The sequence below is a fragment of the Ailuropoda melanoleuca genome, chromosome 13 (assembly GCF_002007445.2).
Source record: "Ailuropoda melanoleuca isolate Jingjing chromosome 13, ASM200744v2, whole genome shotgun sequence".
Lineage (NCBI taxonomy): Eukaryota > Metazoa > Chordata > Mammalia > Carnivora > Ursidae > Ailuropoda > Ailuropoda melanoleuca.
In genome coordinates, this window is record NC_048230.1 from 41,411,803 (window position 1) to 41,439,270 (window position 27,468).

Consider the following 27,468-nt stretch of genomic DNA (forward strand, 5'->3'; position numbering starts at 1 on the left):
GGCGGTGGTGGTGGCGGCGGCGGCGGCGGCTGGAGCATCTGCCCGGGCGTCACACACACAGAAAAGTTAGGCTCAAACAGACACGTGTCCATTGTCATCTGAAACCACCGTGTGAGCCCAGAAATCGAAGGCCCCTCCTGCCCAGCACCCGCTCCCCCGCAGCCTGAGTTGAGCGCACCGGGAAGGGCCGGGTTGGCGGGGCTGGGAAACGGTGAGCGGGCGGGCGGGTGGTGAGTGAGCAGGCGGTCAGGCCGGGGCCAGGCTCTCCCCCTCCCCTCCCCTGCTCCCTTCTCCTCCTCCTCCGGCCGCAGCTGGAGGGGCCTCTGCCGCTTGCCAGATCACAGGCAGAAATTACCATATGAATGTGGCTCCTTCCCGGAGCCTGGGGCTGAGGGACCTGGGAGGGGACGGGCTCCCAGCCCCAGGGCCTCCCGGTACTGCAGTTCTGCGCGCTGGCGGCGGCGATCCGGCCTTTTCCGATCCGCCGGCAGGTACCCCCCGGGGTGCAGAGGGTGCGGGGCAGGCTGGGGTCTGCCGGTGGGCCAGGTCCCGTGAGGGGGACCCCACAGACGGGCACTCTTCCTCGCTGCACTTTCCTCTGTCCTAACTGGTGGGAGGACACGTTATTGTGGTGGTGGTTTCTTTGGTCTCATTTCCAAAGTGGCGGCTAATTAGGGCAGGAAACGTGGAAGCCAAGGAGGAACAGGAGACCGGGACCGCAGGCAGTAAAGCAAGTTTGAGCGCCTTGTAGATGGTGAAGTGCCTGTGCATAGCCCGGCCCTGGGGTCCGTGCTGCTCTGGTGGCCCAGCGGCCCCTTGTATCTGAGCCCGTGGCCGAGCCCCTGGTTGCCTCTCAGTTAACAAATTCCCCTGGCCATTTGTTCCACCCACTTTTAAGCTTGGGTTGGAGCTGTGTCCCAGGGAACAGCTGGGCCACAGATTCAGGGAGGGCAGGAAAAGTCACCCTGGGGCTATGCAGCTTACTGGCAGGCCCCAGCTCCCGGCACGTGTCTTTGGGGTTGTGCAGTGACGATGGCCTGGTCCCTCCATAAACAGGACCCACTTGTCACTGGGGCACTGGCCAGGCTGGCTGTAGCTGGGGGAGAGGCTCAGGGCAGTGCCCGGGGTGGCCCTAAGTGTTCTGCTCTGAGCCCCTGCCCACCGGCCTGGCCTGCCTGCCCGCCCCACGCTCTGCTTCTGCTGTGCCCCGAGGAGAGCCCCGCCGGGTGGCGGGTGAGGACGGGGCTAGGAATCCGGTCCTGCCACAGGCCACCAGGCCGCCCAGTGTCCACCCGCCTCTCCTCAGCGGGCGCCCTTCCCCCCACCATTTCCTGAGCATAGTTTCCTGAATGGGCAGGAGCTGTCCCTGGAAGTGCATCCATCCATCCTTCCTTTCGGGTGCTCCGTGGCCCCAAAGGATGACGAAGGCTGGAAATGGTTAACGTCCAGCTCACAGGCTGCCGCACTGAGAGCCGCGGGGGAGCCCGTGAGAAAGGATGCCAGCCAGCACTTTGGGGGCCAGGGCGGGAGAGGTGCCACCTGGGTTGGCAGGGGAGCAGTGGCCGGTCCCCCACGATGTTCTGGGAAGAGAGGAGGGCTTGGAGGAAGGGCAGCGAGCTCCCTATTCATTCAGTGAACAACCTGGGGAAACAAGGGGGGTTTCTCCAGGAACAGGGGGCGGGGAGAACCTCTCTGAGGGGCCTTGTTTGCAGAGCTGATAGGAGCCAGGGAGACCAGCCATGTACCCAAGCTGGACAGCTGGGTATGGGCCTGTACCTTTGAACAACGACTTAGCGCATTGACTGTGCCACGCATGGTTCTGCGTGCCTCGTGAAGAATCTTGTTTGATTCTCATAACGCTCTTGGGAGGCTAGTGTTACTATTCCATTTACGCATAAGAAAATGGAGGCACAGAGAGGTTAAGTTACTTGCTCAGGGTCACACAGCGAGTGCGGTGGGGGGTACCACTCAGCACCACTGTCCGAAGTGGACAGAGGTCGGCATTTAATGCACAGAGGGTGGACAGTCTCCTGGGGAGAGCATCCAGCCAAGGACCAGGACTGATTCTGCTGGTGGCGGAGGGGCTTGCAAAGAGTCTCAGCCCCAGGAGCCTCAGACAGAGGAGGCAAAGCCGAAGAGGCTGGCACGGAAGCCCAGAGAAGCGAGTGTGTCGGGAGAGGAAAGGCTGGGGCGGTCAGGGTCTGTTCCCTGCACCTTGGGGTGATGGGTGACCTCTAAGCACTTGGCTCTCAGAGGCCTGGTGGCTGTGTCTACTCAAAACCCCAAGCCCACACGTGGGCCCAGACTTCATGGCACGGCGCAGAGGGGTAGATGGACTGTACCTGCTTCTTTTCTCTGCTGTGTGACCTACTAGGCACAGCGCCGTCTGCATCCTGCCCACGGCCAGCATCCCACCCCAGGCCAGGCAGTGTTTCAGGGCTGATGGAAGTGTCTGTCCCCAGGGCTGGCTGGGCAGCCATCCATGCACACGGCTTTTTCCTGGGAAGGGCCTGGGGTAGAGGGGTGGGTGTGTCCCGAGACGATTCGGAGGGGCAGGCAGTCCATCCCACGTTCCCTTCAGAGAGCATGTGACCTTCGGTTGGGTCCTCCGATTTCACAGGGTCCTCGTTGAGTTTATTCACTGGGTGAGTGGTTCCTGTGGGGGAGCAGGGGCTGGAGGGGCAGGGGTGGGGGGCATTGGGATCTTGAGGACATGGGGGGTCTGAGCAGCCCTGCTGGCAGGTGGGCACAATCGGGGTAAGCTGAGGGAGCCGTGGAAGGGTCCTTGCTGATCCCCAGGCCCTGAGCCCACTGCTTCCAGACCCTCTGCCCTCCTGAGCAGGAGGGACCCAGAGGTGGGAGAGCAAATGACAGCAGCTCTCTCCACTCCCCTCCATGCAGAGCTAGGGCTGCAGATGGATGGGTGACCCGAGTCAAGATGGTCCAGAGCTGCTAACCCCGCCCCTGCTGTCCCCCACCCTTCCTGGGCCCTCAGCCCCTTGGCCGGTGGTATGCGATGTCCATCTCCCTGCTCCGATGTCCATCTCCCTGCTCCGGGGGTCATCTGGCCAGCCTTCTCTTCTGGTCCAGGAATGTGCCCCTCCCTGTTCAGCCCCCTCTCAGGCTCTGCCTCCGCCCTCCTGAATGGTGCTCTGGGCACGTGGTCGCTTTAGGTAGGACCCCCACCACCCCACCCCACCCCAGGCCTGCCCAGAACTGCACAGATGCGAATTGTTTCATAACTTTGGGGGGGGTGAATTTTTGGTATCTTTGTCTAGTAGTCCCTGCGGGGCGAGTCTGCCCTCTTGGACCCGGGGAGCCCTGTCTACTTTTTGTTTTCTCAGATGACTTCATCAGCTTGGGGAGGAGGAACCCCCAGCACCCCCAGCCTCTGTCCAGTCTTACCCCCAGCTCTGGGGAGCATCTGCTGACAGGCCTGCTGATAGGAGACCGGGCAGGGGGAGGGGAGGCCTCACCCCCCCTCCTTAGGGGGACATCCCCAATAAGAGGAAATTCCACGCTGTGACACATGGCTCGTTTCCACCCATCCATGGGGGAGGGTCTTCTCTTTGTCTTTTTAACTTGGCAAATATTTGCCAAGAACTAACGGAATCTCTGTGGTCTCTGTGGTCAGCTGGCCCCTTCGGACCTGGTGGGCGGGCTGGCCGGGGCTGGATTCTGGATTTGCTTTGGGGTGGGTGCCCATCATGCTGGAAGGTTCTCTGGGGTGGGAGGAGCCTCCGGGGGGTGGGAGAGCACAGCCCCCTGATCCTGCGAGGGCGGTGGGTGGTGGAAAACGGAATAATAAATAAACCCTTGACACAGGAAGTCGGAGGGCTCATCCCGGCCCGCCTGCGAGTCAGTTCTGCAGGCTGCTTTTCAGGAAGCGAACATGGGCGGCTGGCAGGTCAGAGCCTGCTCTGAGCGAAGACTGATGTCTCAGTGGGCTGCTGAGCCTGGCCGAGAGTCCCTGGAAGGAGGAGGCCTGGCTGCAAATAAAGAGAAGAGGGCCTCTTCCAGAAGGGGGTGGGGTGTTCTGGTGAGAGGTGGCTGCTGTCCAAATCCGACTCTGCTGACTCTCGGGCCAATTGAAACGAAGACCTTCTCGAGATTCCTTCCTGCACAATAGAGGAGAAGCTTGCTTTCACGCGTTTGGCGGGAGCAAAGCTGAGGAGCCTTGGCGGGCAGTAGGAGCGGGGAACTTCCCCCCCCCCCGCCTTTGGGGCGCCTCCGGCCCCTGAAGGAATGAATGAATGAGTCGGACTGGGATGGCACTGTCACTACTGTCCCTTTCCAGGTCAGCAGAGGGCACGGGGTCCTGGGGGACCCTGCTCGATTGGTGCACACTCCTTCGGGGGCTCCTCACACACAGACCACCACCACCTCCTCCTCCTCCTGGGAAAAGGAAGGAGCTTGGAGCCTGAGAAAACTGCAGCCCTTTGCATTTGCAAATCCCTCCTTTCTCCGGAGAGGCTAGAGGCTTGAGCCTTTGTGCTCTGTTTCTAAGCCGAGTTTCAGACCAGAGGGCAAAGTCTCAGATTTCTGGCATCCCGGTTCCTGACCAGACGCTTCCTGCCTCGGACAAAGTGTGAAGTGTAATTTGATTTGGAATTACTTATCGAATTAGATGAGGCATGTGTGCTTTTGAAGTTCAGTCCTCAATGGCCGCCTGCGCAAATTTGCAAAATTTGGTCATTTATATTCAGTGTTTCCATCTTTAGAAGGGAACAGGAAGTTCCCCTGAGATGTTTATAGGGGGGTGTAGCGATTTGGGTGGGTAGGTGAAGGGGGGACTAGGAGAAAGGAGCAAGGAGCGGAGTAAGTGAGAGGAGGTCCTGTTTTCAAAGCCCTGCAGGGAGAGCCCCCCGCCCCCGCACCCTCCCTGCCCACCCCCAGTAGTGCACTGTTGCTGGTTCTCACTGGTCCTCCCTGCTGCAACATAGGGAGGGGGTCGCCCTGGCTGTGACATATTTGCTGAATGAATCTGTATTGTGGTCCTGGTCCCTTAGGACCCTATGATCTTTTTTCCCCCAAGGATTTTATTTATTTATTTGAGAGCGTGAGCACAAGTAGGGGGAGCGGCAGGCAGAGGGAGAAGTAGGCTCCCCACTGAGCAGGGAGTCTGATGTGGGGCTCGATCCCAGGACCCTGGGATCATGACCTGAGCTGAAGGCAGATGGTTCACCAACTGAGCCACCCAGGTGCCCCAGGACCCTGGGATCATCTTCCGCAGTTACTGTTTATAGCCATTTCTTCAGTGGCTCTGTAGCCTCCGTGTGTGTGTGTGTGTGTGTGTGTGTGTGTGTGTGTGTGTGTGGTCCCCAGCCCCACTGACTTCCCCAAGTTGACCAACAATAGCATCTCCCTCTCCTGCCACTTAGAGGAGAAGTGGGCAGTCATCTCTGAGGCCCCTGTGAGTTGGTCAGCTCATCTGGGGCGAACTCCAGCAGGTGGGGTATTAGGGTGCGAACGGGCATTCTGCACTCTGTGCGGGTGGGTCCTTCTGGGAGCTTCGGCGGGGCAGCAGGTGTGCCAGGCCTCTGGCATACCAGGGTTTGCGTACTTGGGCCCCCTGCCCTGGGAGTTCTGCAGCCTCGAGCAGGCCCTGGAATCTGGGATCCCCAAACTGGGCCCTGTGGCTGCTGTCGAGGAGCTTGGCCAGCCAGGCTTGGCCTTCAGGTGATTTCCTCCCCAGTTATGGGGGCTAAAATGCTAATGCCCCTTGATAGGCCCAGGGCTTCCCTTAACAGGAATCCCTTTCCAGTTGGAGGGGCATCCCCTGGCAGCTCCTGGGGAGAGAGGGGCGAGAGCTCTGGGCCTCCGGTCCCTACCCTCCCGCAGCAGACACCGCCTGGGTCTTGGCTAGAGGACCTGGCCCGTGGAGTCACCCTGCCCGAGTTCAAATCCCGGCTCTGCCATGCGCCAGCTCTGGATCCCTGTCAAAGACCAAAGCGCTGTGGGCCTGTTTCCTCGTCCGTGATGGGGGGAGTAGTAACAGTATCTGGCTGAGCAGGTAGTCACGCCGGGCCGTGAGTTAGCGCACACGTGATGTCTAGAACGGCGCCTGGTGCACCGCGAGCCCCCAGTAGACACTGGCTGTTGTGATCAGCGTCAGGTCTGCATTTGTTCTTTTAGTCATTCAACAAACATTGAGTCATGGGCTCTGGCTTCGTAACTGTCCGTGGAGGGGGGGAGACGCGGGAGAGAACCGTGCACGTCATAACGCAGTCATTGTGGAGACTGCTTGAACGCAGGGTGCAGGCTCCTCCAGGGAGCCGCAGGGCCGAGCCAGTGTGGCATCTGGGCCAGGGCCTGCAGGACTGTGAGGGCCCACGAGGAGGTTAGATGGGAGGGCAGGAGTGGCTCTGGTCACTGTCCCCCTGGGACTCCCTGCATTGGGGCCTCGCCCGCCTCGAAGAAGCTTCTTGGCCGGGCGGGGACGACACAAGGAGCGTCGGCCGCCTGCTCTGGGCCACGGGCTCAGGTGCTCTGGTGGGGTCTGCAGATGTCCCAAAGGGTGGACTCCAGGCCCCGAGGGTAGGGGAGCAGCCCCAGAGCCCTCTCCTGTGGGCGTCGTTACACAGTGAGCTCAGACTGACTGCTGGCACCACTTGGGCTAGGGTGCACTGGGAGACGGCTCTGCTGAGCCTGGATGATGGTGGCTGGAAGGCAGTTTTCTCCAGGAGAGGCCTTGCGGCGGGGAAGAGAAGAGGCCCTAGTAGGCCCTGGTGGGCCCTGGTGCCCCCAGGAACCTCATCATCTGGCCCCCGAGTGGGTCTCCCTGGATCTGCTTGGTGACTCTGGTTCCCTTCGTGGGCCCATCAGGTAGCCTTCTAGGCATCTGCGGACCGGTTGGCCTTGCTTTCTGCTCAAGCACCGTGAGTGGGTGGTGATTGAGCGCGGCATGTTCAGACCATGGTGTCAGTGTCCCCAGGCTCTGAGATCCAGGCATGGAGAGGATTGGGGTGAGCTAGGGGAACGGCATTGGCTTGACCCCAAGAGCACTATCCTGGGGCCTGCTGTGACACCGGTGCCCCGTGGCAGCAGCTCTCCTGCTCAGAGCAGTCAGGCATCGGCCCAGGGGCCGTGGCCCTGACGGAGCCACGTCTGCGTTTGGCAGATGAGACTGATGCTCGGGGAGGATGGGACTTGTGGGGACAGTGCTGGGCAGCACAACAAGGCAGCAAGACAAACAGGGAGGCGGCAGGCCGATAGGAGGGACCCCTGGGTGTTGGTTTCCAAGTCAGGCCTTGCAAGCCTGCGGTGGAGAGCTGTCTCCTGCAGCTGCCCTGGAGCGGGGATGGCGCGTGAGTGGCTCCAGAGGCATCCCAGCCAACAGCTGGCTTGTTTCCGGTGGCCGCCTTCCAGCCAGGGGAGCCTACCCAGCCCCTGGCCCAGGGAGCTACAGCGGCAGTCTGATCCCATCATCCGTGGCAGGCCCTGGGTCAGGGGAGATTGGTCACTTGGGGCAGAAGGCCACAGAGGGGGCTGGCTTGGGGCTGTCAATTACAGCCCCTGCTGTGGGCACACAGAAGAGCCAGGTCGCCAGGTGGGGCTGGGTGGAGCCCTGCACTTCCTTTCTGCTTTAGGACCCTGCTGCTCAACTCCTGAGAAAAGGCCAGCCCAGCAGGTGCATGTGCTGAAGGGATGAGGGGGGCAGGCCCCATCAGGCCAGCTGCCACCTGCCTGTGGGGGGTGGGGGCTCTCCCACAAGGCGTGGTAAATGGGCCAGGGCTCGAAATAGGGACCTGCAGAGAGAAATTGTCCACCACCCCCAGAATTGCCCTTTCTGGAAGCTGCAGGGCTGCTGACCCCGGGCACCACCTGGCTGCATGGGGCTCCCGACCTCAGGCCTGAGCGTGGCGTCTGGGCCTCAGCCGTCTTCTGAGCCATAGAGCCAGCTGGTGGGCACTTGTGGGCACAGTTGGGTTCTTTTCAATCCAGCGCCACTGGCAGCCTCTGCTTTTCTTTCTGAATGTGACAGCTTTATTGAGATGACAGCTCCCACACCAGACGATCCAGCCATTTAGGAAGTGCAGTCCAGTGGCATTTATTCCTGGTGGTGTTCAGCCATCCCCTCTGTCACATTTTCATCACCCCGAAAGAAAACCCCCTACATGTGAAGCCACCGCTCTCCCCTCTGCCAGCCCCGGCACCACATCTCTACTGTCTCCGTGGATTTGCTGGTTCCGGACGTTCACAGCAGTGGGATCACACCTAGGTGACCTTCTGCGACGGGCTGAGCGAACTCTGTGCATCGTGTTGGCAAAGGTTCGTCCCTGTTGGAGCAGGTGACGGGGCGGCATTGCTTTTGATGGCTGACGTTCCATTGTGTGGGTCCACCCGCTGTTGTTCATCCGTTCGTCTGTCGGTGGAGGTTTTAGAGACTTCTTGAGTGCCGCTGTCCGGGCCTGGAGTTAGGGACGCCACGGCGTCAGGTTCAAGGGACCCGCAGAGTAGAGAGCAGCGCTGGGGGGCGGTGGTCAGGAACCATAGGGGTCAGGTTCCGCCCAGGTGGGCAGTGCCCGTGTGGCGAGGTGGGGGCCCTGCTAAGGGCCACGTGGAGCCACGGCCGGCCCCCCGAGGCCCCTGGCACCCACCATGCAGTCCACGGAGAAGCAGTGACCCTGATAGGCTGGATACTTACAAGAACGCAAAGCAGGGACTCAGAGCCCTGCACAGCCATGTTCACAGCAGCATTATTTGCAAAAGGGGCAAACAACGCGAGTGTCCGTTGGCGGATAAACAGTGGAACATGATTCAGACGGGAGGAGGAAGGACATTCCGCGCCTGCTGCAACACGGATGCGCCATGAGGCCGTCTGGCTCAGCGAGAGGAGCCGGCACAGAGGACGGGGCTGCGTGAGGTCCGTAGACCAGTCAGATCCACACAGTCAGGGGCTAGACTAGAGGCCACTGGGGGGGTGGCACAGGAAGTTAGAGTCCCTTGGGCGCAGTTTCTGTGACGGTGATGGAAACATTCTGGAGGGGAATGGTGGTGATGGGGGCACACCATCGCGGACGGGCTGCAGCCCGCAGAGGCAGACACGAAGCATGGTCGAAACTTTATGTTGTGTAAATGTTACCACAACTGAGAGGATAATTAGGCTGGAGGAAGGGATGAGGCAGTGTGTAGGGTCACCCCAGCCTGGGTGGTCTCTGGCCTTCCTTCCATGGGAGAGGTTGGTGGCCTGGCGGGCAGTGACGTCACCCTGGGCCTGAGAGCCTTGGGGTGGGGGGAGAATTGTTGAGCTGGGGCTGCTGGGGGAGGGAGTGAGGCTACACGGGGGCCCATACCCCGAGATAAAACCGGCATCCCCTCCTCGGAGGAGGGGGAAGGAAGGGCATGGGAGTTTGCCCTCTCTCCACAGCGCCTTGCCCAAGAGGCAGGCAGGCGGTGCTGTGTGACCATGAGTAAGTTACTTAACCTCTCTGAACCTCAGTTTCCCATTTTTAAAAAATGGGGCTCCCCTGGGGTACCTGGCTGGCTTAGTTGATAGAGTGTGTGACTCTCGATCTTGGCGTTGTGAGTTCAGGCCCCATGTTGAATGTAGAGATTACTTAAAAATAGAATCTTTTTTAAAAATGGCACTCGGGGCGCCTGGATGGTATAGTCCATTGGGCGTCTGACTCTTGGTTTCCGCTCAGGTCGTTGATTTCAGGGTCATGGGATTGAGCCCTGCGTCGGGCTCTGCACTCAGTGTGGAGTCTGCTTGGGATTCTCTCTTTCTCTCCCTCTTCCTCCACCCTTCCTGCTCATGCTCGCTCGCTCTCTAATAAATAAATAAATCTTTTTAAAAAGGTGGGGGCTCCCTCTTGTTCTCTTTAGCTGATGAGGATGCAGAGAGAGTCATCTGGGACATAAATGTGAAATTTTCTTTTCTGTGAAGAACATCCCTTACCAATTAATAGCATCTTGGGAAGTTCGGGTATGAAACAAATTCGGGGGCCAGGGCTGTGGGCAAGAGGATGAGGCCCCAGCCGCAGGGAGCGGTCACTGGGAGAGGCGGATTGGATGCAGGTCTGACCATCGTGGCGGCGGGGCTGTGGGCCAGCCTGGGGCCGCAGAGTCCTCCTGCACCCGGCCCGCACCAAGGGGACATGCCCAAGATCCTGGTCATTCTGTGAGTATTGAGTGTCCCCCCCATGCAGTCTGGAGGTACAGGGGAGGGGAGGAGGCCAGCTGCCACCCTCCCTGGGGCCCACGGTGTGTGTCGGGGGCACACGGACGGTAATCACACGGCCAAGCAGTGAACGTGAAGCTTCGGGGTTGAGTAAATGCAGTGAAGGTTGTTGCATGTTGGCCTGGCTGTGTCTGACGGCGTTTCAAGGGGGTAAAAAAATCACTCTGCGGACCTCGGTTTCCCTGTTTGCAAAGGAAGTAGGTTGAACTAGAATTCTGTGCTGTCCAGTAACTCTACCGTTTGCCCTGGGTAGCTTTTTAAACGTAAATTAATTAAAATTAAATAAAATGAAATATACAGTTCCTCAGTTGGATCGGCTGCATTTCAAACGCTCAGAAGTCACATGTGAAAACAGGTGGCAGTTCCTCAAGAAATTAAAAATACAATGTCATATGACCCAACGATCCCACTGCCAGGGAGGTGCCCGGTGGAACTGGAACCAGGGTCTGGACATACTCACACACCTGTGCTCATAGCAGCGTTACTCACAAGACCGAAAACACAGAAGCAAGTCGGGCGTCCGTCCAGGGACGAATGGATACGCTCTGGCCACACCAGGGACTCTTAGCCTTAAAAAAGAAGGACATTCTGACAGCTGCTGTAACGTGCGTGAACCTAGGGACATGCTGTTAAGTGAAATAAGCCAGCCCCCAAAGGACAAATGCTGTAAGAGTTCTCTTTATATGGGGGTCCCTAGAGCAGCCAGATTCGCTGGTGGCAGAATGGAGGCTGCAGGGCGGGGGGATGGGGAGTTAGTGTTTAATGGGGAGAGAGTTTCCGTTTTGCAAGACAGAAGGTGTTCTGGAGGTTGGGGGCACGACAGTGTGAATGTACTTCACACCACTGAACTGTGCGCTCAGAATGGTTCGTGTGACATGTATTTTACCACCATTGACAAGATTGTCCCGTGTGGCCCCATATTTGGCAGCGCAGGCATAGGGTCTTCCCATCCTAGAAGCCCTTTGGGACGGTGTTGGAGGTAGTCTCTGCTGTCGCTCCCACCTGGCTGGAGTCCCCGGGTCCCTGGTGGCTCTCCGTGGAAAGCAGGCGTTCAGAGAAAGTGTCTCTGGGCAAGTTCGCCTGATGGGACCTCTGCTTTACCCGCACGGACGTCCTGCCGGCAGACTCCACAGCCTGCATTGTGGCCAGGCCGAGCACGGGCTCTGGCATCACCCCTGGTACCCGCGCCTGCGGCCCTCCGGTGAGGGAGAGGAGGGGCTCGCAGGAAGGGACCCTCACCTGTGCAAAGGCCAGGCCCTTCCTTCAGTTGGTGGGAAGGATGGGGCTTGTCGCGTTTTTATTATTATTTCTCATTATTTCTCAAGCAGGGCGCTGGTGGGCAGGATGTTGGCTTTGTGGTTTGAGTTTCTGCAGTGGGTGTTGGTGCCTGGGGTGGGGGGAGCAGCTCTAGCAGAGGGGGGTTCCAGGGGCTGCACCATCCCCCCATTGGGCTTGGAGGGGATGCGGGATGAATGTGGGAGTGGGCGGGGGGCCGGCCCAGGCCCGGACCGAATGGCTCCCAGACCCGCCGGCAGATGGAAGCAATTTTCGGTCACGTGGGGCCGGGCTGAGCTGCCGGCCTGAGCTGCCGGCCTGCGAGACAAGGCCCCAAGTCTGTGCCCAGGAAGCCGCCCCGCAGCCACATGTTCAAGGCCAGATGCCGCGCTTGTCTTTGTTTATTTAAAGATGCTGGAGCTCGCTCGCTTGCTCGCTTGCTCGGGGACAGCCTTTCTGAAGACGGAGCAGAGGCAGATGCCTTCCGGGCGCTGCTGGGAGGAGGCCCTGCCGCTGTCATCACGCCTCTTGCCTGTCATCACGCCTCTTGCGTCCCTTGCCTTTTCCTGGCCTGGGGGCGGGGGTGGGCAGCAGGGCCCCGGGGGAGTCCCTGGGCTCACTTAGGAGCTCGACCCAATTCTGCGGAGTAGGAATGCCTGCGCTTTGTCAGGTTGAGAAAACGGGGAAGTTGGGCAACGTTGTGCAGAAAAACCACCCACACTCCGATTTCTGGAATTTGTCAGCTGTTTATCCTTGTTGCGGAAGGAGAGGGTGCTGGCCCCTGGGGTCCGCTCCCTCTGACATCCTGCAGAGCAGAGGTGCGAGCCGGCTGGGCCCACTGGGGTTTGGTTGTGCGGAGAGTTCGGTCACTTCCCCAGGAAGTGGGAACAGTTTACCTGAAGCCGCCGCGGTGGCCTTCTGGTCTGGCAGCCCATGTCCTGTGTCCTGCTGCTTGACCCTGCTCCCCCCCGCCCCTGGCGGACACCTGGGAGCGGGGGTTCTGGGGCTGATGCCCAGGGAGATGTCAAGATGCACCTTGTGCTTTCTTGGGAGGTGGGAGGGAGCTGACCGGTCAGCCAGTGGTCGAGGGGTGGGAAGAGCCTGCGGGGCAGGGAAGGCCATCAGGCTAACCGAGAGGCTGGCTGACGAGAGGTGTGGTCAGGTGTGTGTGGTGTGTCCAGGGGTGCACTGGGTCATGTGCTCCTGCCAGGCCCTGGTGGGGACCCACCCTGTCCTGAGCACCCTGACCAGCTCCACTGGGGGAGTGCCCCTCATGTCCCCACTGGGTGCCTGTGGCCCTCCCTCCTGTAGGCCTCTGACCTGGGCGTGTGGTGAGGGCAACCAGGGGAGGAAGGGAGGAAGGTTCTGACCTGCAAACTGCAGGAGCTTGAGTTCTTTCTAGAAGCTCAGTCCTGTCTGCCCGTCCACAGATCTGAAAGCAAAAGCTGTGGGTGTGGGGCACGCAGGTGCCGGGCAGAGAGAAGACAGCCCCTGGGCCCAGTGCAGGGTGGGGGGTGGGGAGCTGCCCCAGCGCCCTGTCTGCCTGCCATCGCCTGGGAACAGCTGGGCCCGAGAGGAGCGTGCTCGGTGTCCAGGGCTGTCGGTGGGTACCTGGGACCGAACACACCTCACCCAGTGGCTGCAGGACCACAGAGACCCAGGTCCTCCCATCCTTCTGCAGAAAGCCGTCCTCTCCTTTGTCCTGGCTCACAGGCTGGCCCACACACTCAGCTGTTCGGCCCCGAGGGTCCGGAGACCTTGGGGCTGCAGCAGGTGTGGGGGCCTGTTTGAGTCAGGTGAAGGAGGTGGAGAGGGCCCACCTGGGTGCCCTGGGGCAGGGTGGAGGCTGGGAAGAGGAGGGCTGGGGTCAGTTCTGCCTTGGAGCGAAGGGAAGGACACCACGTAGTGGGTGCAGGTGGAGAGGGTGGGGCTGTGCAGGCACCGTGGCGGGGTGCTGGTAGGTCTGGGGTGTTCCGCAGGGGTCTCTTGGGCAACAGAGCCTCAGGTTCCCTGTTTGAGAAGTGGGGGTGGTGGTGAGAGGCCCTGAGGATGCAGGTTCTTCGCAGATGCGTGTGTCGGACCCCCTGACGCCCCCGCCCCCCGTTCTCCCCGCAGCCCCCGAGGCAGCTCCTGGCTGCACTGGCGACATGGCCGACACCCCCAGAGACGCCGGGCTGAAGCAGGTGCCCGCGCCCCGGAATGAGAAGGCCCCTGCGGACTTCGGCTATGTGGGGATCGACTCCATCCTGGAGCAGATGCGCAGGAAGGCCATGAAGCAGGGCTTCGAGTTCAACATCATGGTGGTCGGTGAGTGCGCGCCCCGCACCGCGGGCGCTGGGGCTCTGTCTGCTCTCCTGCAAATGGGGCTGGGGTGGGGGGGGATGACACACCCGGCCCGCAGGGCGGATGGCACGTGGCTGCGTGTGAGCCTGTGTGCCTGCCAGGAGGGCCCTGGCTTCCATCCGTGCCTCAGACGGTCCTCAGCTCCTCAGCACAGGAACCGGGGACAGCCCGGCAGGTGCTGGGGGTGGCGGCTCGCTGACCAGCGCCCTCCACCTTCTGCCCTCGCCTTCTGCTGCAGCCTCACCCCCCGTGGCTCAGCCCTGGACTTCCACGGCCAGCAGGCCTGCCTGGAGGCGTCCTGGTGGCCCCAGGGGAGGTCATTGATGAGCCCGGCCTGATCAGGCCTGGGGGCCAGACTTGGGGCGGCACTGGGCAGCCTCTTGTTCCCGAAGCCCTTTGGGCCCCATTCGGTCCCCACAGAAGCCCTGTCAAGAGGGGGCCCCACTCTGTAGGCAGCAGTGAGGCCCAGAGAGGGCCTGCCAAGGGCTCTGCTCACAGGGCAGGGAGCCGGAGCAGAGCTCCGGAGAGAGGCAGCTGGGCTGGGAGGGCATCTGTTGGGGGTCTGCAGACCCAGGGTGGAATCCGAGCTTCACCCCCATTGAGCGGCGTGGTGCTTGTCCTCTCTTCCCTGGGCCTTCTCCCAGTCTTGGTTTACTCATCCTTAAAGTGGGACCGCTGGGAGGGGCAAGTCAGACACGGTGCGGCTCCCACGTGGCCGCAGTCACTGGAGATGTGGGGGAGTGCAGAAGCAGCAGCGGGGGTGGTGAGGATGACAGTCCTTGAAAGTTCCCGTCGGCGTCTCCAAGATGTCGGGTGCCGTGGCCAGGACGTGTGACGTAGCCCCGGCCTGAACTGGCAGGGGGGACACAAGCAGGTGGGCTGAGGGGGACGTGGACAACTTGGCCCAGGGATTCCCGACGTCCACCTACGGTGTTCTGGGAGCCCACGCTTTTCCTTGCAGGGTTATCAAAGGTGGAAAATGGGTGTAATTTTATTTTTAAAAATATGTTGGCTAGCATGGCGTTCAGCAGCTCAGGGAAGGGGTGAGGTGCTGGGGCTCCACGGGTGGGCTCGTGCCTGTGAAGCATGTAAGATCGAGTGGCTGCTCCCTGTGTGGACCCCGAGGTGCAGGGACACGGCGGGGTCCCCACCCCTGCGCTGGGCTCTGTGCCTATTTCCTCATCCATCAGAGGGGATGGCGACGGTTCCTGGGCACGCGCGGGGGTGAAACAGCCTCGCTCAGGATAGTGTCCAGCGCGTGCGCAGTGAGCGCTGCGTGCAATGCCTTGGGGTCTGCAGCGGCAGCGAGGCCAGCCCGATATCCAAGTCCGAGGCCGTTGTGAGCGGGAGGGTCCTCCCCACCCCCCGCCCCACTCCGCCCTCTGCCCTCCTGCTGTAGGAGGGGACTCGGCTGAGGTGAGGTTTGGGCACAGCAAGGCCAGGGGCACTGCTGGGGCCCAGGTGCCTGGGAGCCACGTAGGGGGTGGCCTGGTGCCCTGGGGGCTCACTGGCCAGTCAGCCTATCAGCAGCAGGGTGTGCCGACATGGGGACTGGCCCGTGGCTGTTCCTGTTTCTGGCAGCGAGACACAACTGCCCACCCCAGGAGGAACCGACCCAGTGGCTTTTCAGCAAGCCACGTGGTCGCTCGGCTGAAGGCTTTGTATGCTGAATGTGCCAGCACTTCCAACCCAGATGACCCCCAGAAACTGGGAGCCCGACCCCGGGGTCTTTGCACCAGAACCCCACAGCATGGGTGGCCTAGCCGTGGTTAGACCGTGGCAGGTTTGCAGAGCCTCCCTCCTGTGGTCCTAGGACTCGGTAGAGCTTTTTCTTCAAACCTTATGACCCCGGCATGTCCAGCTGTGAAGAGGGGAGCTGCACCGGGGGGCCGAGCCCCCCACTCGGCCTCCCCTGTGCTGCTCTGCATGTCAGCTCCTCGGGCCCCCTGGGTCCTGCCCTGCTATAAGGCACCACGAGAGTTGGGCCACTGCCTGGGCATCCCAGCCCTTCCTGCCTCCTGACCTCCCCTGACCCCAGGCCCCCACTGAGGGGTGCTGGGGGGCAGCATCCAGGTATTGCTGAACGACAGGGGCTGCTGACCGGCTCCCATCCTCTCCCCAGGGCAGAGCGGCTTGGGGAAGTCCACCTTGATCAACACCCTCTTCAAATCCAAAATCAGCCGGAAGTCGGTGCAGCCCACCTCGGAGGAACGCATCCCCAAGACCATTGAGATCAAGTCCATCACGCATGGTGAGCGTCGGGGTGGGGCTGGCGGTGTCGACATGGGATGTGGGGGTGCCGAGTCGAGTCCCCTGAGCTGGGCAGGTTGAAACTCTGGGTCAGGGATGCTCTCCAGGACCCTTGCAGGCCTTGGTCAGATGGAGCCCCTGGAGGCAACGGGGTTCCACCGAAACCCACAGGCAGGGCCTACCCAAGACAGCTGTCACCAGCACCTACTGGGCTTCACTGCTGGAGGCGGTCCTCTTCCTGACATCACCTGGGGGGTCATTGCTGGTCACCCACGGACACCCCACATGGGCCTCGGGATAGGGCTGGCCAGGTTCCTATCAGGCAGGACCGGGGCCACACCAGGTGTCCGTGAGGGTCCGGGGTCCCCCCCCTGAGCTCCCGGGCGCTGCGATTCTGTGTAGATATCGAGGAGAAGGGTGTCCGCATGAAGCTGACGGTCATCGACACGCCGGGCTTCGGGGACCACATCAACAATGAGAACTGGTAAGGACCCGTGGGGCTGCCTCTCCGGGCCTGCTCTGCTGCTAAACCGTCAGAGGCCCCCAAATCTTCGACGAACGTACAGTTGCCCTGAGAATCTGGCCCTTCTCCTCCCCGGGGTCAAAGGTCAGCATGGGAGGCTGGCGTGGAGGCGCTCGGGGAAGGCTGCGGTCTCTGCTTAGAACGCCCCACACCCCTGGCACTTGTACTGGAAGGCTGAGGACCGGGCTGGGCCTCGGGGGATTGGGGGCCGCCCCCCGGGGGAGACCGGGTGGGAGCCGTCCCCCCCGCCGCGGCTGACGGGGCCTCGCCCCGCAGCTGGCAGCCGATCATGAAGTTCATCAACGACCAGTACGAGAAGTACCTGCAGGAGGAGGTCAACATCAACCGGAAGAAGCGCATCCCGGACACGCGCGTCCACTGCTGCCTGTACTTCATCCCTGCCACCGGCCACTCGTGAGTCCCCGCGGGCCGCGTGACCGGGTGGCCCTCTGCCGTCAGGTGCAGACCCCGTGCCATGCCTGCGGCTGCTTCTCGCACCGGGCGGGAAGAGCGGACGCAGCGCTACTGCCGGGCGGAGGATGGTGGCCGCCGTTTGGGGCCCTGCGATGCTGCGCCCACGCCCGCTCGGGACGGGCTTCCGGTTGGGGGTGGGTGGCACGCCGGGGCCGGCGGGCCAGGTTCTGGGGACGCCCGGACAGCAGCCGGTCCCGAAGGCTTGGCTGGGTGGGCCCAGAGCTGCTGGGTGCTTCCTCCCACTTCTCCCCCAGCTGCCCCCTCTGGGAGGACGCCTCGCCCAGGACGGTGCTCAGAGCCAGCCGCGTCCCCAGCCTGCTTCTGCCCAGCTCGGTGGCTCTCTGTCTGGGGAAGGCCCTCGTCCTCTTTTCCGCCCTCGCTGGGGGCCTGGCTGGCACTCAACCCATGGCCTTGGCCTTGACCTTGACCTTGCTGGCGTGTCCCCACCTGGGAGCCCCCACGGGCACCCTGAGGACCCTTTCTCAGCTCCAGCCAGCCAGAGGCAGGCAGCCCTGCCTCTCTCGTTCTGTCCCCATCGCTCCGTCCCCCTCAGCCAGACGCTCACCCGCGCCGTTCTGTTGCAGCCTCAGGCCCCTGGACATCGAGTTTATGAAGCGCCTCAGCAAAGTAGTGAACATTGTTCCCGTCATCGCCAAGGCCGACACGCTGACCCTGGAGGAGAGGGTGTACTTCAAACAGCGGGTAGGGCTCTCCACCTCCGTCCGGCCCCCACCCCCCGCGGGAACGAGGCTCGTGAGGGGCCATCAGACGCAACGTGCCGGGTTTCCCCAGGTGGAAGAGGAAGCCCAGAGGGGTTGGTCCCCGCTGAGGGGACAGGGGGCCTCATCTTCCTTCCTACCGCGGTCCCACGTCAGGCCGCCGCCCACGCAGGAGGGTGCGCCCGGGGCCGCTGCTTCCTAAGAGGCCACACATCAGAGCTGCCTGGGGGAGCAGGGAGAATGAGGCCCCTGGGCCCCACAGGGCCTCCACCCCGGTGGACATGAGCCAGGAGACCCTTCAGTCTAATCCCCGGCGCACAGGCCCCGGTGCAGGGGATTTTCCCAGCATGCTTGGGGAGGGCTGTGCCCTTGGCGCGGGTGCATCTGGTGGAGGGAGCAGGCACAGTGGCGGGTCTGTGCTTAGAGCGGGAAGGACGGCTGTGCGCGGCCATATCGGTGGGTGGTGCCGTGTTGCAAACGGAGGCAGGTGCACGCTGGGCTGCGGAGGGCCCGTGCAGCTCTCGGGGCCCGCCGTGGCAGGGGGTTTCCAGGTGGAGCTCGAGGGACCACTCGACAACCCGGAGCTGCTGTTGTCTCCGGGTGTGACGGGCCAGGGAGGCAGGACGGGGAGATGCTCGGGACTCGGGTGGCTGCACGTGTCTCCGGGCAGGCAGGCCTGCAGCTGCCCCTCCTCCCCTCAGGAGGCACCAAAACGAGGGAATCAGGGTCACCAGCCCTACGGAGCCTGCCCTTGACCCCAGGCTGGGCGCCCTCACTTTCTGGAGGTCACAGCGCAGGCAGATCCCGGGGGGCCAGTCCAGCTTGCTGTGTGGACGGCGCCCACATCTCTCCCCTCTGGATCCCCAGATCACTGCAGACCTGCTGTCCAACGACATCGACGTGTACCCCCAGAAGGAGTTTGACGAGGACTCGGAGGACCGGCTGGTGAACGAGAAGTTCCGAGTGAGTGGACTGGCCAGATGCTGTTCCCAGAGGCCCCTCTGTTCCTGCTAGAGGACACGGGCGGGGTCTTCCCACCCTCTCCAGTGGGACTGGGGAAATGGGTGGGATGGCCTTGAGCCATGAGAACGTATTCTCTGGGCCAGAAGGGGTCAGAGCCCAAGTGTTCACATGTGGCTCTCTCAGGCCAAGGGTCTCCGTTCTGGGGGGCCCCGGGCTCAGGGCAGCTCCTCCCAGGGGCCCAGGGAGTGGACTGGCTTTTGCGCACACGTGGCCAGTGCTGCCTGTCCCTCCCCCAGGAGATGATCCCGTTTGCTGTGGTGGGCAGTGACCATGAGTACCAAGTGAATGGGAAGAGGATCCTTGGAAGGAAAACCAAATGGGGCACCATCGAAGGTAATCGTCAAGCTGCTGGGGCCTCCAGACAGATCGGAAGACTCAAGCTCGGGCACCGAGGCCCCGGCTGGGTGCTCCTGAGTTCATCCGTTGCATTGCCCTGCTCAGTCACTGGGAGGGGGGGCAGGTGGCATGTCCAGGGCCCACAGCTGTTAGCTGATGGAGCTGTGCCTTCCCCCCATTCTCCCAGGGGGCAGGGAAATATCCAGAGAGGAAAGGAAGGAGCCATGAGGGGTCCTGCCAAGTTCTGGGTTCTGGTGCTAGTGTTTCATAGCCATGCTGTGTGACCCTGGACAAATCGCTCCATGTCTCTGGGCCTAGGGACAGGGCTGGGCTATAGCTCTGTCCAGCTCTGAGAACCAGTCAGCCCGCCTGCTGCAGAAGTTCCCGGGACCCCCACATCTTGGTGTCCTGGGGCTGCTGTAACAAATGAGCACAGGCTGGGTGGCTTGAAACAGAAATTTCTTCTCATAGTTCCGGAGGCCAGAAGTCAAGGTGTCAGCGGTGTTGGTTTCTATCGGAGGCCCTGAGGGAGAATGTGTTCCAGGCCTCTCTCCTGGTGGCTGTCGGCCATCCTCGGCGTCCCTTGGCTTGTCCCCAGTCCCTGCTCCGCCTTCAGCCTGCTGACTGTGTCTGTCTTCTCAGAAGGACTTTTGTCATTGGCTTAGCGTCCACTCGAAATCCCTCTTAGTTTCTCTGCCTTAGTTACATCTTGAAAAACTCTTTCCACATAAGCTTCCGTTCACAAATCCCGAGGGAGTAGGCAGTTGGACGAGGTTTGGGGGACACAGTTGAACTCCCTCGGGTGGTTCTTCACCCCCGCTCTCTTCCGTCAGGACAGACTGAAATAGGCCACTTCATCTTCGATCCCGTGGCTGAGGGCCCAGTACAGCCACTGCCCCCCCGCCCCCCGTGAAATTGGGCAGATCCCTTAATCCCCCAGGGCCTGTTTTCACCATCCTTAAAATGGGTACTATGTGCCAAGATTTTAGTAAAATGACAGAATGTCTCAAAGACTTTTGGAGCTTTGGGGGCAGCAAAGGCTCTAAGAAAGTGACCACTGGGGAAACCCATTGGTCGGCGAGCTCGTTCCCTCCTCCCTCCCTCCCTCCCTCCCTCTGCATTATCTTGCTGCGTGTTTAACCCCCTGCCCCCTGCGGCTGTCCCTGCACCCTCCTGCAGAGAGGCCCAGGCTGTGGCACCCTAGGGTCCACCCCTGCCCTGTGAAAGCCTGGGGGGAGGCATGGAGAGGCCCACAGACCCGCCCCGGGCAACCACGCAGGTGCTGGCGGGTTGGTGCAGGATGGTGTTTTCTGAACCAGTGTCTGCTGGCTCTGTCCTGCCACAGCTGTCCCCTCCTCTAGGGGTATCTCTGTGGGGGCCGCCCAGCTCCCCATCCACTCAGGCAGTCTCTGAGCTAGGCTTTACTGGGGCTCATCCTGCCTGGCTCCACCTTGTCCTGAAATGTTGGTGTTAGGAACTGTTCCACGAGCGCACGTTCCGGAGGGTGGAGAAGTGTGGGATAAGAAAGGCCCGTGGGGTCGCAGGGTCGCGGGAGAGGCTCCGGGGCAGCCCAGGGATGGACGCGCCTCTGCTGCCCCCTGGTGGCCCGCTGCAACCCGCAGGCTCACCTTGGGGTGGTGAGAAACAGCCCCACAACACCTGTAGGGACAGTGGCGAGGTGGCCGGCCTCCCATTCCTGCAGCCTTCACGAGCACCCTGGAGAAAATTTCTGCCCCCTGTCAACGTAGCTGAACAACCCCTCCAACACTGGCGGCTCTTTATCTCCAGGGCCTTGTGCGCTCATAACCGACCAGAGGACGGGCCGCTCTGTGCTGGCCCCTGGTGAGCCTGCGTAACATGCACTGTTCCCTCCTTCTTGCCCCCCCATCCCTGGTCCAGTTTCTTTGACCTCCCCCCTCCCCTACTGGGTGTGCGCCATCCCGAGGTGGTTCACTCATCCTCGGCAGCTGCCTGGTGCACACAGTTAACTCATCGAATCCCGTTGTGTCCCTGAGAGGTGGGTGACATTTGAGCCTCACTTTACAGACGAGGAAACTGAGGGTCAGAGAGGCCAGGATAAGTCACCGCAGGCCAGGAGAAGCAGCAGCCACGTGCCTGGACTCCTGGCCTGGGGCTCTGTTCTCCCCGCCAGCTCTCACTGCTTCTCCGCGTTAGGTAGCAATGCTGTGTGAGAGTCTGTGGGCAGAAGGTTCCAGTGTGGGCACAGCCCCGTGCTGGTGGGGCCGTGGGGGGAGGGCTGGGGTGTGGAGGGCGGAACCCAGGCCTGCCACAGCTGGAGTAAGGTGGAGGCACCGGGGCTCTCTCTCCCCAGCCCTGCCTGCCAGCTGGTGGGGGGTGGGAGGGGACAGGCCCCTTGCCTGAGTTCTGAGCCCCAATTCCCTGAGACCACAGAAGCGGGGCCATAGTGGTACCTTGGGTGCGTGAAGATTGGGTTAAACGTGCAGGTGCCCTGCACCGGCCGCTTTTCTGTTTGACCTCCGTGCCCCTCAGCGCAGACGGCGCCGCTCCACGCGGTTAAGGGGCCTGGACAGGCGTGGTAATCACACGCGTGAGTTACGCAGCAGAGCCATGAAGTGAACAGGGAGGCTGCCACCAGCTTCGGCCACAAGCCGCCACCAGGGTACCGCTCGAGGGGACCTGTGGGCACCTGGGGGTCCCTCCCCGCCCCAGCTTCCCACGTCCTGCAGCTCGTGCTTTGGGCCATGTGTGTGTCGCCGGGAAATACAGGGCTCCCGCACGCCGTGTAAATGGTGTGCGGGAGAAGGCCCACCTTTAGTCCCTGCCTTGTTCCGTTGCCGCCTGTCCCCCATTTTCAGGGTGCCCTGGGACATGCTGCTCTGGTTCCCAGTGAGGAGCAGTGGTGGCCTGCCGTCCTGTGGCCCACCGCCTGCTGCGGCATGGCCGGGCTCCTGTACCACGGCCCCACTAGACTGGAACCCTCTGGAGGGCGGGTGCCCGGTCAGGCCTGCCCTGGTGGTATCCGCAGAGCTGGGTGCCTGTGGAGCAGTGACTCCCACCCTCCCCACCCACCTGCCCAGGCTCCTCTGGGTGCCAGAACTGCTGGGGGGAGGGGAGAGGCAGGGTGGGGGAGGGGCTTCGAGTGACCTTAAAGCTCTTTCTGTCTCCTCCTCAGTTGAGAACACCACCCACTGTGAGTTTGCCTACCTTCGTGACCTCCTTATCAGGTGAGAGAGGGCTGTGGGGTGTTGGCCTTGGCCCCCTGAGGGCCCCGAGAGGGCCCTGAGTCAGGAGTGTGGGCAGTGGGGGGGTAGGCAGAGGTCCTGGACGGCAGCTGGTCCGTCCTCCCCCAGGAGGACCTTGGAAGCCCATTGTCTAAAACAGCTCCGTGGAAGTGAAGCCGGAAGTAAAAATCCTTCATCTGTGTGAGAGCATCCGGGTGGGAAGGTGCGAGTCCATTGATTCAGGGCCCCAGGGGGTCTTTTGTGGGATGGTGTGTGTCTCCCACTCCCATCCCAGTGTCTTCTGACCCCATGGCTCTGACCTACCTCTGGCTCCTTGGTTTTCCTTGAGCCCAGGCAAGGAGTAGCCATCCTTAGGCCGTTAGAGAGGGTGCCAGCTCGCTGGGCCTGGGCATTTAACTGGAGATAGTGGGGGCTCCAGCCATGGCACCAGGGGCCCCAGCTTCTCAGCAGGTGGGTGCATTCTGGGGATGAATGAAGTCCAGTGGAGGGCCAAGGCTGTCTCTTGGGGCTTCTAGGTTGGGGCGTGGAATGTGGCTTCTGGAAGTGACCCACTGTGTTAGCCTGGAGACCGTAAGCCCTTCTGAGCCCTCTTTCCAGTCTGTCCTGTCGGGCCAGGAGGGAGGGAGAACCCGAGCGCAGGACCCGTAGTGTCGACCAGCACTCCAGCTCAGGCTGTAGCCCCAGGACCGGTGGTCTCCCACCGGCCGCTGGCCCGGTGCTGCTTGATGGCAGCAAGGACACTCCAGCGCTCGCCCCTCTGAGCGTGCACCCAGCCCCTGTCCGCGGACTGGCCACAGGCTTGACACAGATGGGGGCACGTGCGTCAGGACCGAGGTGTCCCGAGAGGGTCTGGGGCGCCGTGGAGGCCTGCGGGGGCGGGGGCAGGGTGAGCACCTGTGGGCTCCTGTCCCCGCAGGACGCACATGCAGAACATCAAGGACATCACCAGCAGCATCCACTTCGAAGCTTACCGCGTGAAGCGGCTGCACGAGGGCAGTGCTGCGTCCAACGGCGTCGAGGAGAAGGGGCCCGAGGCTCAGGAGATGTAGACCCGCCCTGCCCACGGGACCCCGCCCCTAGTCCTTCCCAGCACCACCCCCAGGCCAGCCCACATGCCCCATTTTATTTTATTTTATATAATTTTCTCCACTTGTCATCGTTCCGCCCCTTTACACGCCTCCAAGTAACAAGGTCACATGCGCCCTCCTGAGTCTGTGCGCTCTCAGCCGCTGACTGCGGGGCCCGGGCCGGGCGGGGTCTCGGACAGGAGGCCGTCCCTCTGACCGTCCCCGAGGTCTGGGAGAGGCTGGGCCGCGGCTGGGAGGGGCCGGAGAGGACCCGCAGGTTCCCCGCCAGCCCCGGGTGCCAGGTGCAGCTCCCGGTCGCCCTCAGCCCCAGCCTCTGAGCGAGGCAGGCTGGTTCGGGGAGCCGGCGTGGTGGACCTGGAGCCCTTTCCTGCCCCCTCCTTCCTGCACGGCCCAGGCCATAACTCAGACCCCTAACTCAGAGAGCCCCCGCCCTTGCCCCGATCAAGGGAATACTTAATTCCATGAGATGCGAGTTGCCAATTGCTTAGACACAGGGAGGCCCATTGCCTGCTGCCCGCCCGCCCGCGAGCCCGTCCCGGAGCAGAAAGTGCCTTTATCTCAGCCGTCCACGAGCCAGCCTTCTCTCCCCTGCTGTCCCTGCCACCAGAACTGGGGACAAGTCGGAGAGAGGGAGGTGTGTCTTCATTTCTCCATCGCCCCCCACCCCCAGATTTGATTGAGCATGCAAAGGGAGGAAAAAGATGCACCCCACTCCAGCCCACCCCCGTGATTTTGGGGAAGGTCCAAGCAGGTGAATCTGGTGGAGGAACTGAGGGAGGGAGAGGGGGCCATGCGGGAAGGAGAGGGCTGTGTGGGCCGGGGCTTGGCCTGTTCAGCCCACGTGACTCCAGCGCCTGCCCTGCCCCTTGTGATTGGGAGAGTGTGTGTTTCTGTCCGTCTGTCTGTCCAGAAATGTCTGTTTAGACATCTCTTTGGCCTAAGAGGCTCTGGTTAAATTACGCCCAGGTGGTACACATTCAGCCGTCCTGGCCCAGGCCTTGCTGACACCTTGACCCCAGGAGCTTTCCGTTGCCCTAAAGATGCCTGGGCTCCTGCACCCGAGAGCCCATCGTAAAGACCCCCCAAAGAGGGAGAGGTCAGGAGGCAGGTGTGCGTGGCCCCTCACGGGGCTGCAGCCCAGCATTTGACAAGCATGGCTCAGCCAGTCCCTCCTGCTCCCTCACCCTCTGTCTCCACGGGGAGACCAGCAGGGAGCGTCCGAGCCGCACAGGGCAGACGGCAGCCTGCCTTCTGGAGAGCGAGGGGCCTGGCGCAGGTCATGAGATGAGACGCAGGGGAGGTACACGTGTGTCTGCACACCCCAGGCTGGCTTCTTGCAGCCCGTGAGAAAAGCAGCGGGAGGAAGGGGGTGCGGACAGGCCTGTGCCGGGGGTGTGTGTGTGTGTGTGTGTGTGTGTGTGTGTACGTGTCCTTGCATTGTGTGTTCACTCCCCACCTAAGACAGGAAGGACCCCTTAGCAAACCCGTTTACTTGCCGACTTGCCCCATTTTTGCCAAAACCAAGATTGCGAGGAAACGCCTAGCCCCAGCGGCGGGGTGAGGGCGTGGGGCAGCCCCCCGGGCGGGACGGACTCGCTTTCCTTCTCTGTAGCCAGACCCTGACAGGTCGTGAGTTCCACTGGCATCAGTTCCACAGTGGCCTTCTGCTATGTGCCTCCTGAGAAATTCGTCTTTTTGTATAAATAACAAAGTGTTGAAAATGTATTTCCTGAAATAAATGTCCAAACGCAAACCTGGCGGGGGATGTGTTCTCTGCCTGTCCCCGAGGCGTGGTTTTGCTTCGAGAAGAAGCCATCGCAGTGGTTGCTGGGGACTGTTTCATCTCATGATGGGGAAGCTGGTTTCGGGGAGTTTTTGCGGAAAGCCAAGGGCAAAGCTTTCCTGATTAATTCACTTAAGGAGGCTGGGAAGGGTTTCCTGCAGGGGGACGCCCCAAGCCGCTTCTGTACCTGTAGGGTTGGAAATAAAGTTTCTCTTAAAATTCGCCCTATTAGATCGAACCCTAGGAACTGGTTAGTAGTGGACGGTAGGTCCCTACCAGTGAGCTTGGTCCCAGGGAGCGCGGCCCCGGGTCGAGGGGTTCGGGGGGCTGCCGTGGGTGCGCGTCTCTGCACACCACTGTGGGCATTCGCCGTGCGTAACACACCACCACGAACCGGGCTGCCCCAAACAACAGAAACCCATTCTCTCCTGGCTCTGGAAGCCAGAAGTCCAAGGTGGAGGTGTCAGCGGGCCGTGCTTCCCCCGGCCTTCTACTCCGTGCCCCCTTTTTGCCTTGCAGACGAGAAACAGATCTCTTGTAAGGCACTCCCGCTGGACTGGGGCCCACCTTCAGATGGCCTCATCTTGTCCTTAACTTAATTACATCTGTTAAAACCCTGTTTCCAAATAAGGTCATGTTCTGAGGTTCTGTCTGAGGACATGAATTTGGGGGGGTGGGTGCTGTTCAACCTATGGCATCCCCTTCCCCCTCCGTCGCTGGACCTCGGGGACGGGACAGCGACCCAGGGCCCTGCAGCGGGACTCAGTGATGCAGTTTCGAGGTTTGCTCTGCCACTGACTGGCTGGGGAGGATTACCTCGGCCTCCCCAGCCCTTCCGTCGGGCAGGTTGGCTGGTTCTGCAGAAGGTAAGATGGGTTTCGTGTCCAAATGAGTCCATGGACAGTGGCCACATGGACCATCTGCTTCCTGGATTCTGGGGTGTCACCGGCTGCCGATGTCTGCTGGGGGCACAGGAGGAGGACAGGGTCAGCCCAGGGGTGGGGGCTGCGAGGCCATCATCTCAAGGTGCTTCCGCTCTGACAGCATCTGCTCTTACACTTCTTGACCCTGAAACTCCCCCCCTCTCTCCACCAGACAGAAACCTGTCCCCATTTTTGCCCCCGCTGCCCTTTCTGGGCCTGGCCTTCTCCAAGCCTTGATCTCGGTTCCAGAATTTGGCTCCTGCCCCTTATGCCGCTGGTCCCTCCCTCGCTAGCCTGACGGGGACCAGGCCACTGGCTCTGCCCCCCCACCTGCACTTCCCATCCAAGGGCAGCCCGGGAATGCCTGCGGTGATGGGGGCCCCTCCCACTCAAGCAAGCAGTCCTCTGTGGATCCGGGTGACCAACGGTCCCAGTCTGCCTGGACATGTGGGGTTTCCAGGAATGTGGGACTAGCAGTGCTAAGACCGGGATGGTCCTGGGCGAGCCGGGCAAGTCACTCATCCTGTGTAGTGACCCCACGCCACCCTGACCCTTCCCACTGTTCGGGGTCCTGGTCTTGGACTCCTTGGGCCAAGGGGCTCCAGTGGAGCTGGGCTGTTGCCAAGACATCCTGGGGGTGAGCGGGTGGCCCCAAGGACCAGCCACTATGTCATACTGGCTCTGAGCACCTGTGTGGGGGTGGGATGTCCCGAGGGGGCTGTGGTGACCAGGTGTCCTGTGCTCATGCCTTCCCTGCTCTGGGCTGCAGGATTTGAACCAAGAAAATGATCAAATCAACAGGCAGGTTTTTTTGTTGGGGAGGCTTTTCCAGACCCTGCCTTGTGTGTGTCCTTGGCGTCCAGCAAGGATCCATGGCAGGTGGCCTCCACCTGGGGGAGAAGCCAGATGGAAATCAGATAAGGGGTCCCCTTTCGGATCTATATTTATGGATGTGCCCCCTCTCATTTTTAAACATTACTTTCTGACTACAAAAGTAACAAAGTAGACAATGTGGAATGTGGAAAATGCCAGGAAAAAAACCCCACACCACAAGGAAATGAAAAGCCCACCATCCTCCCTAGTGTCAACTCTGGTGGGGGCTGGAGTCGTTAGCCTCATGGTTCCTGTGCTTTGCTTTGTCTCCTGCTTGATTTGGTTTTAGGGGTGCTGGGGAGAGGAAGTTGGGGGGCAGGAGGGAGGGTGAGAGCCATGCAGACTTCTGGGCATCCCGTCTCAGGTACCACCCTGCAGGGGTCCCCAGTCGCCACGCACGCCTCGCAGGTGGCCGTACCCCCGTAACCTTTAGCCCCGGTGAAGCTGCCTT

General features: G+C 61.5%; 1 protein-coding gene across 11 annotated transcripts in view; it reads left to right on the forward strand.

Moving 5' to 3' along the window:
• SEPTIN9 (septin 9) overlaps positions 1 to 25,195 on the forward strand; it is a 137,756-nt gene extending 112,561 nt beyond the window's left edge. For 8 of the 11 annotated variants that reach the window (XM_034640104.1, XM_034640110.1, XM_034640107.1 and 5 more), the window contains 9 exons: positions 13,574 to 13,765; positions 15,924 to 16,052; positions 16,454 to 16,535; positions 16,851 to 16,988; positions 17,633 to 17,750; positions 18,635 to 18,730; positions 19,027 to 19,123; positions 22,281 to 22,332; positions 23,267 to 25,195. In XM_034640104.1, coding sequence (XP_034495995.1) covers positions 13,574 to 13,765; positions 15,924 to 16,052; positions 16,454 to 16,535; positions 16,851 to 16,988; positions 17,633 to 17,750; positions 18,635 to 18,730; positions 19,027 to 19,123; positions 22,281 to 22,332; positions 23,267 to 23,399 — 1,037 coding nt within the window. In that variant the 3' untranslated portion in view covers positions 23,400 to 25,195. Of the gene's footprint in view, positions 1 to 344; positions 492 to 13,573; positions 13,766 to 15,923; positions 16,053 to 16,453; positions 16,536 to 16,850; positions 16,989 to 17,632; positions 17,751 to 18,634; positions 18,731 to 19,026; positions 19,124 to 22,280; positions 22,333 to 23,266 lie in introns of those variants that run through there. The other 3 variants (XM_034640113.1, XM_011223870.3, XM_034640111.1) reach the window with 2 other exon arrangements.
• Positions 25,196 to 27,468: the final 2,273 nt, after the last annotated feature.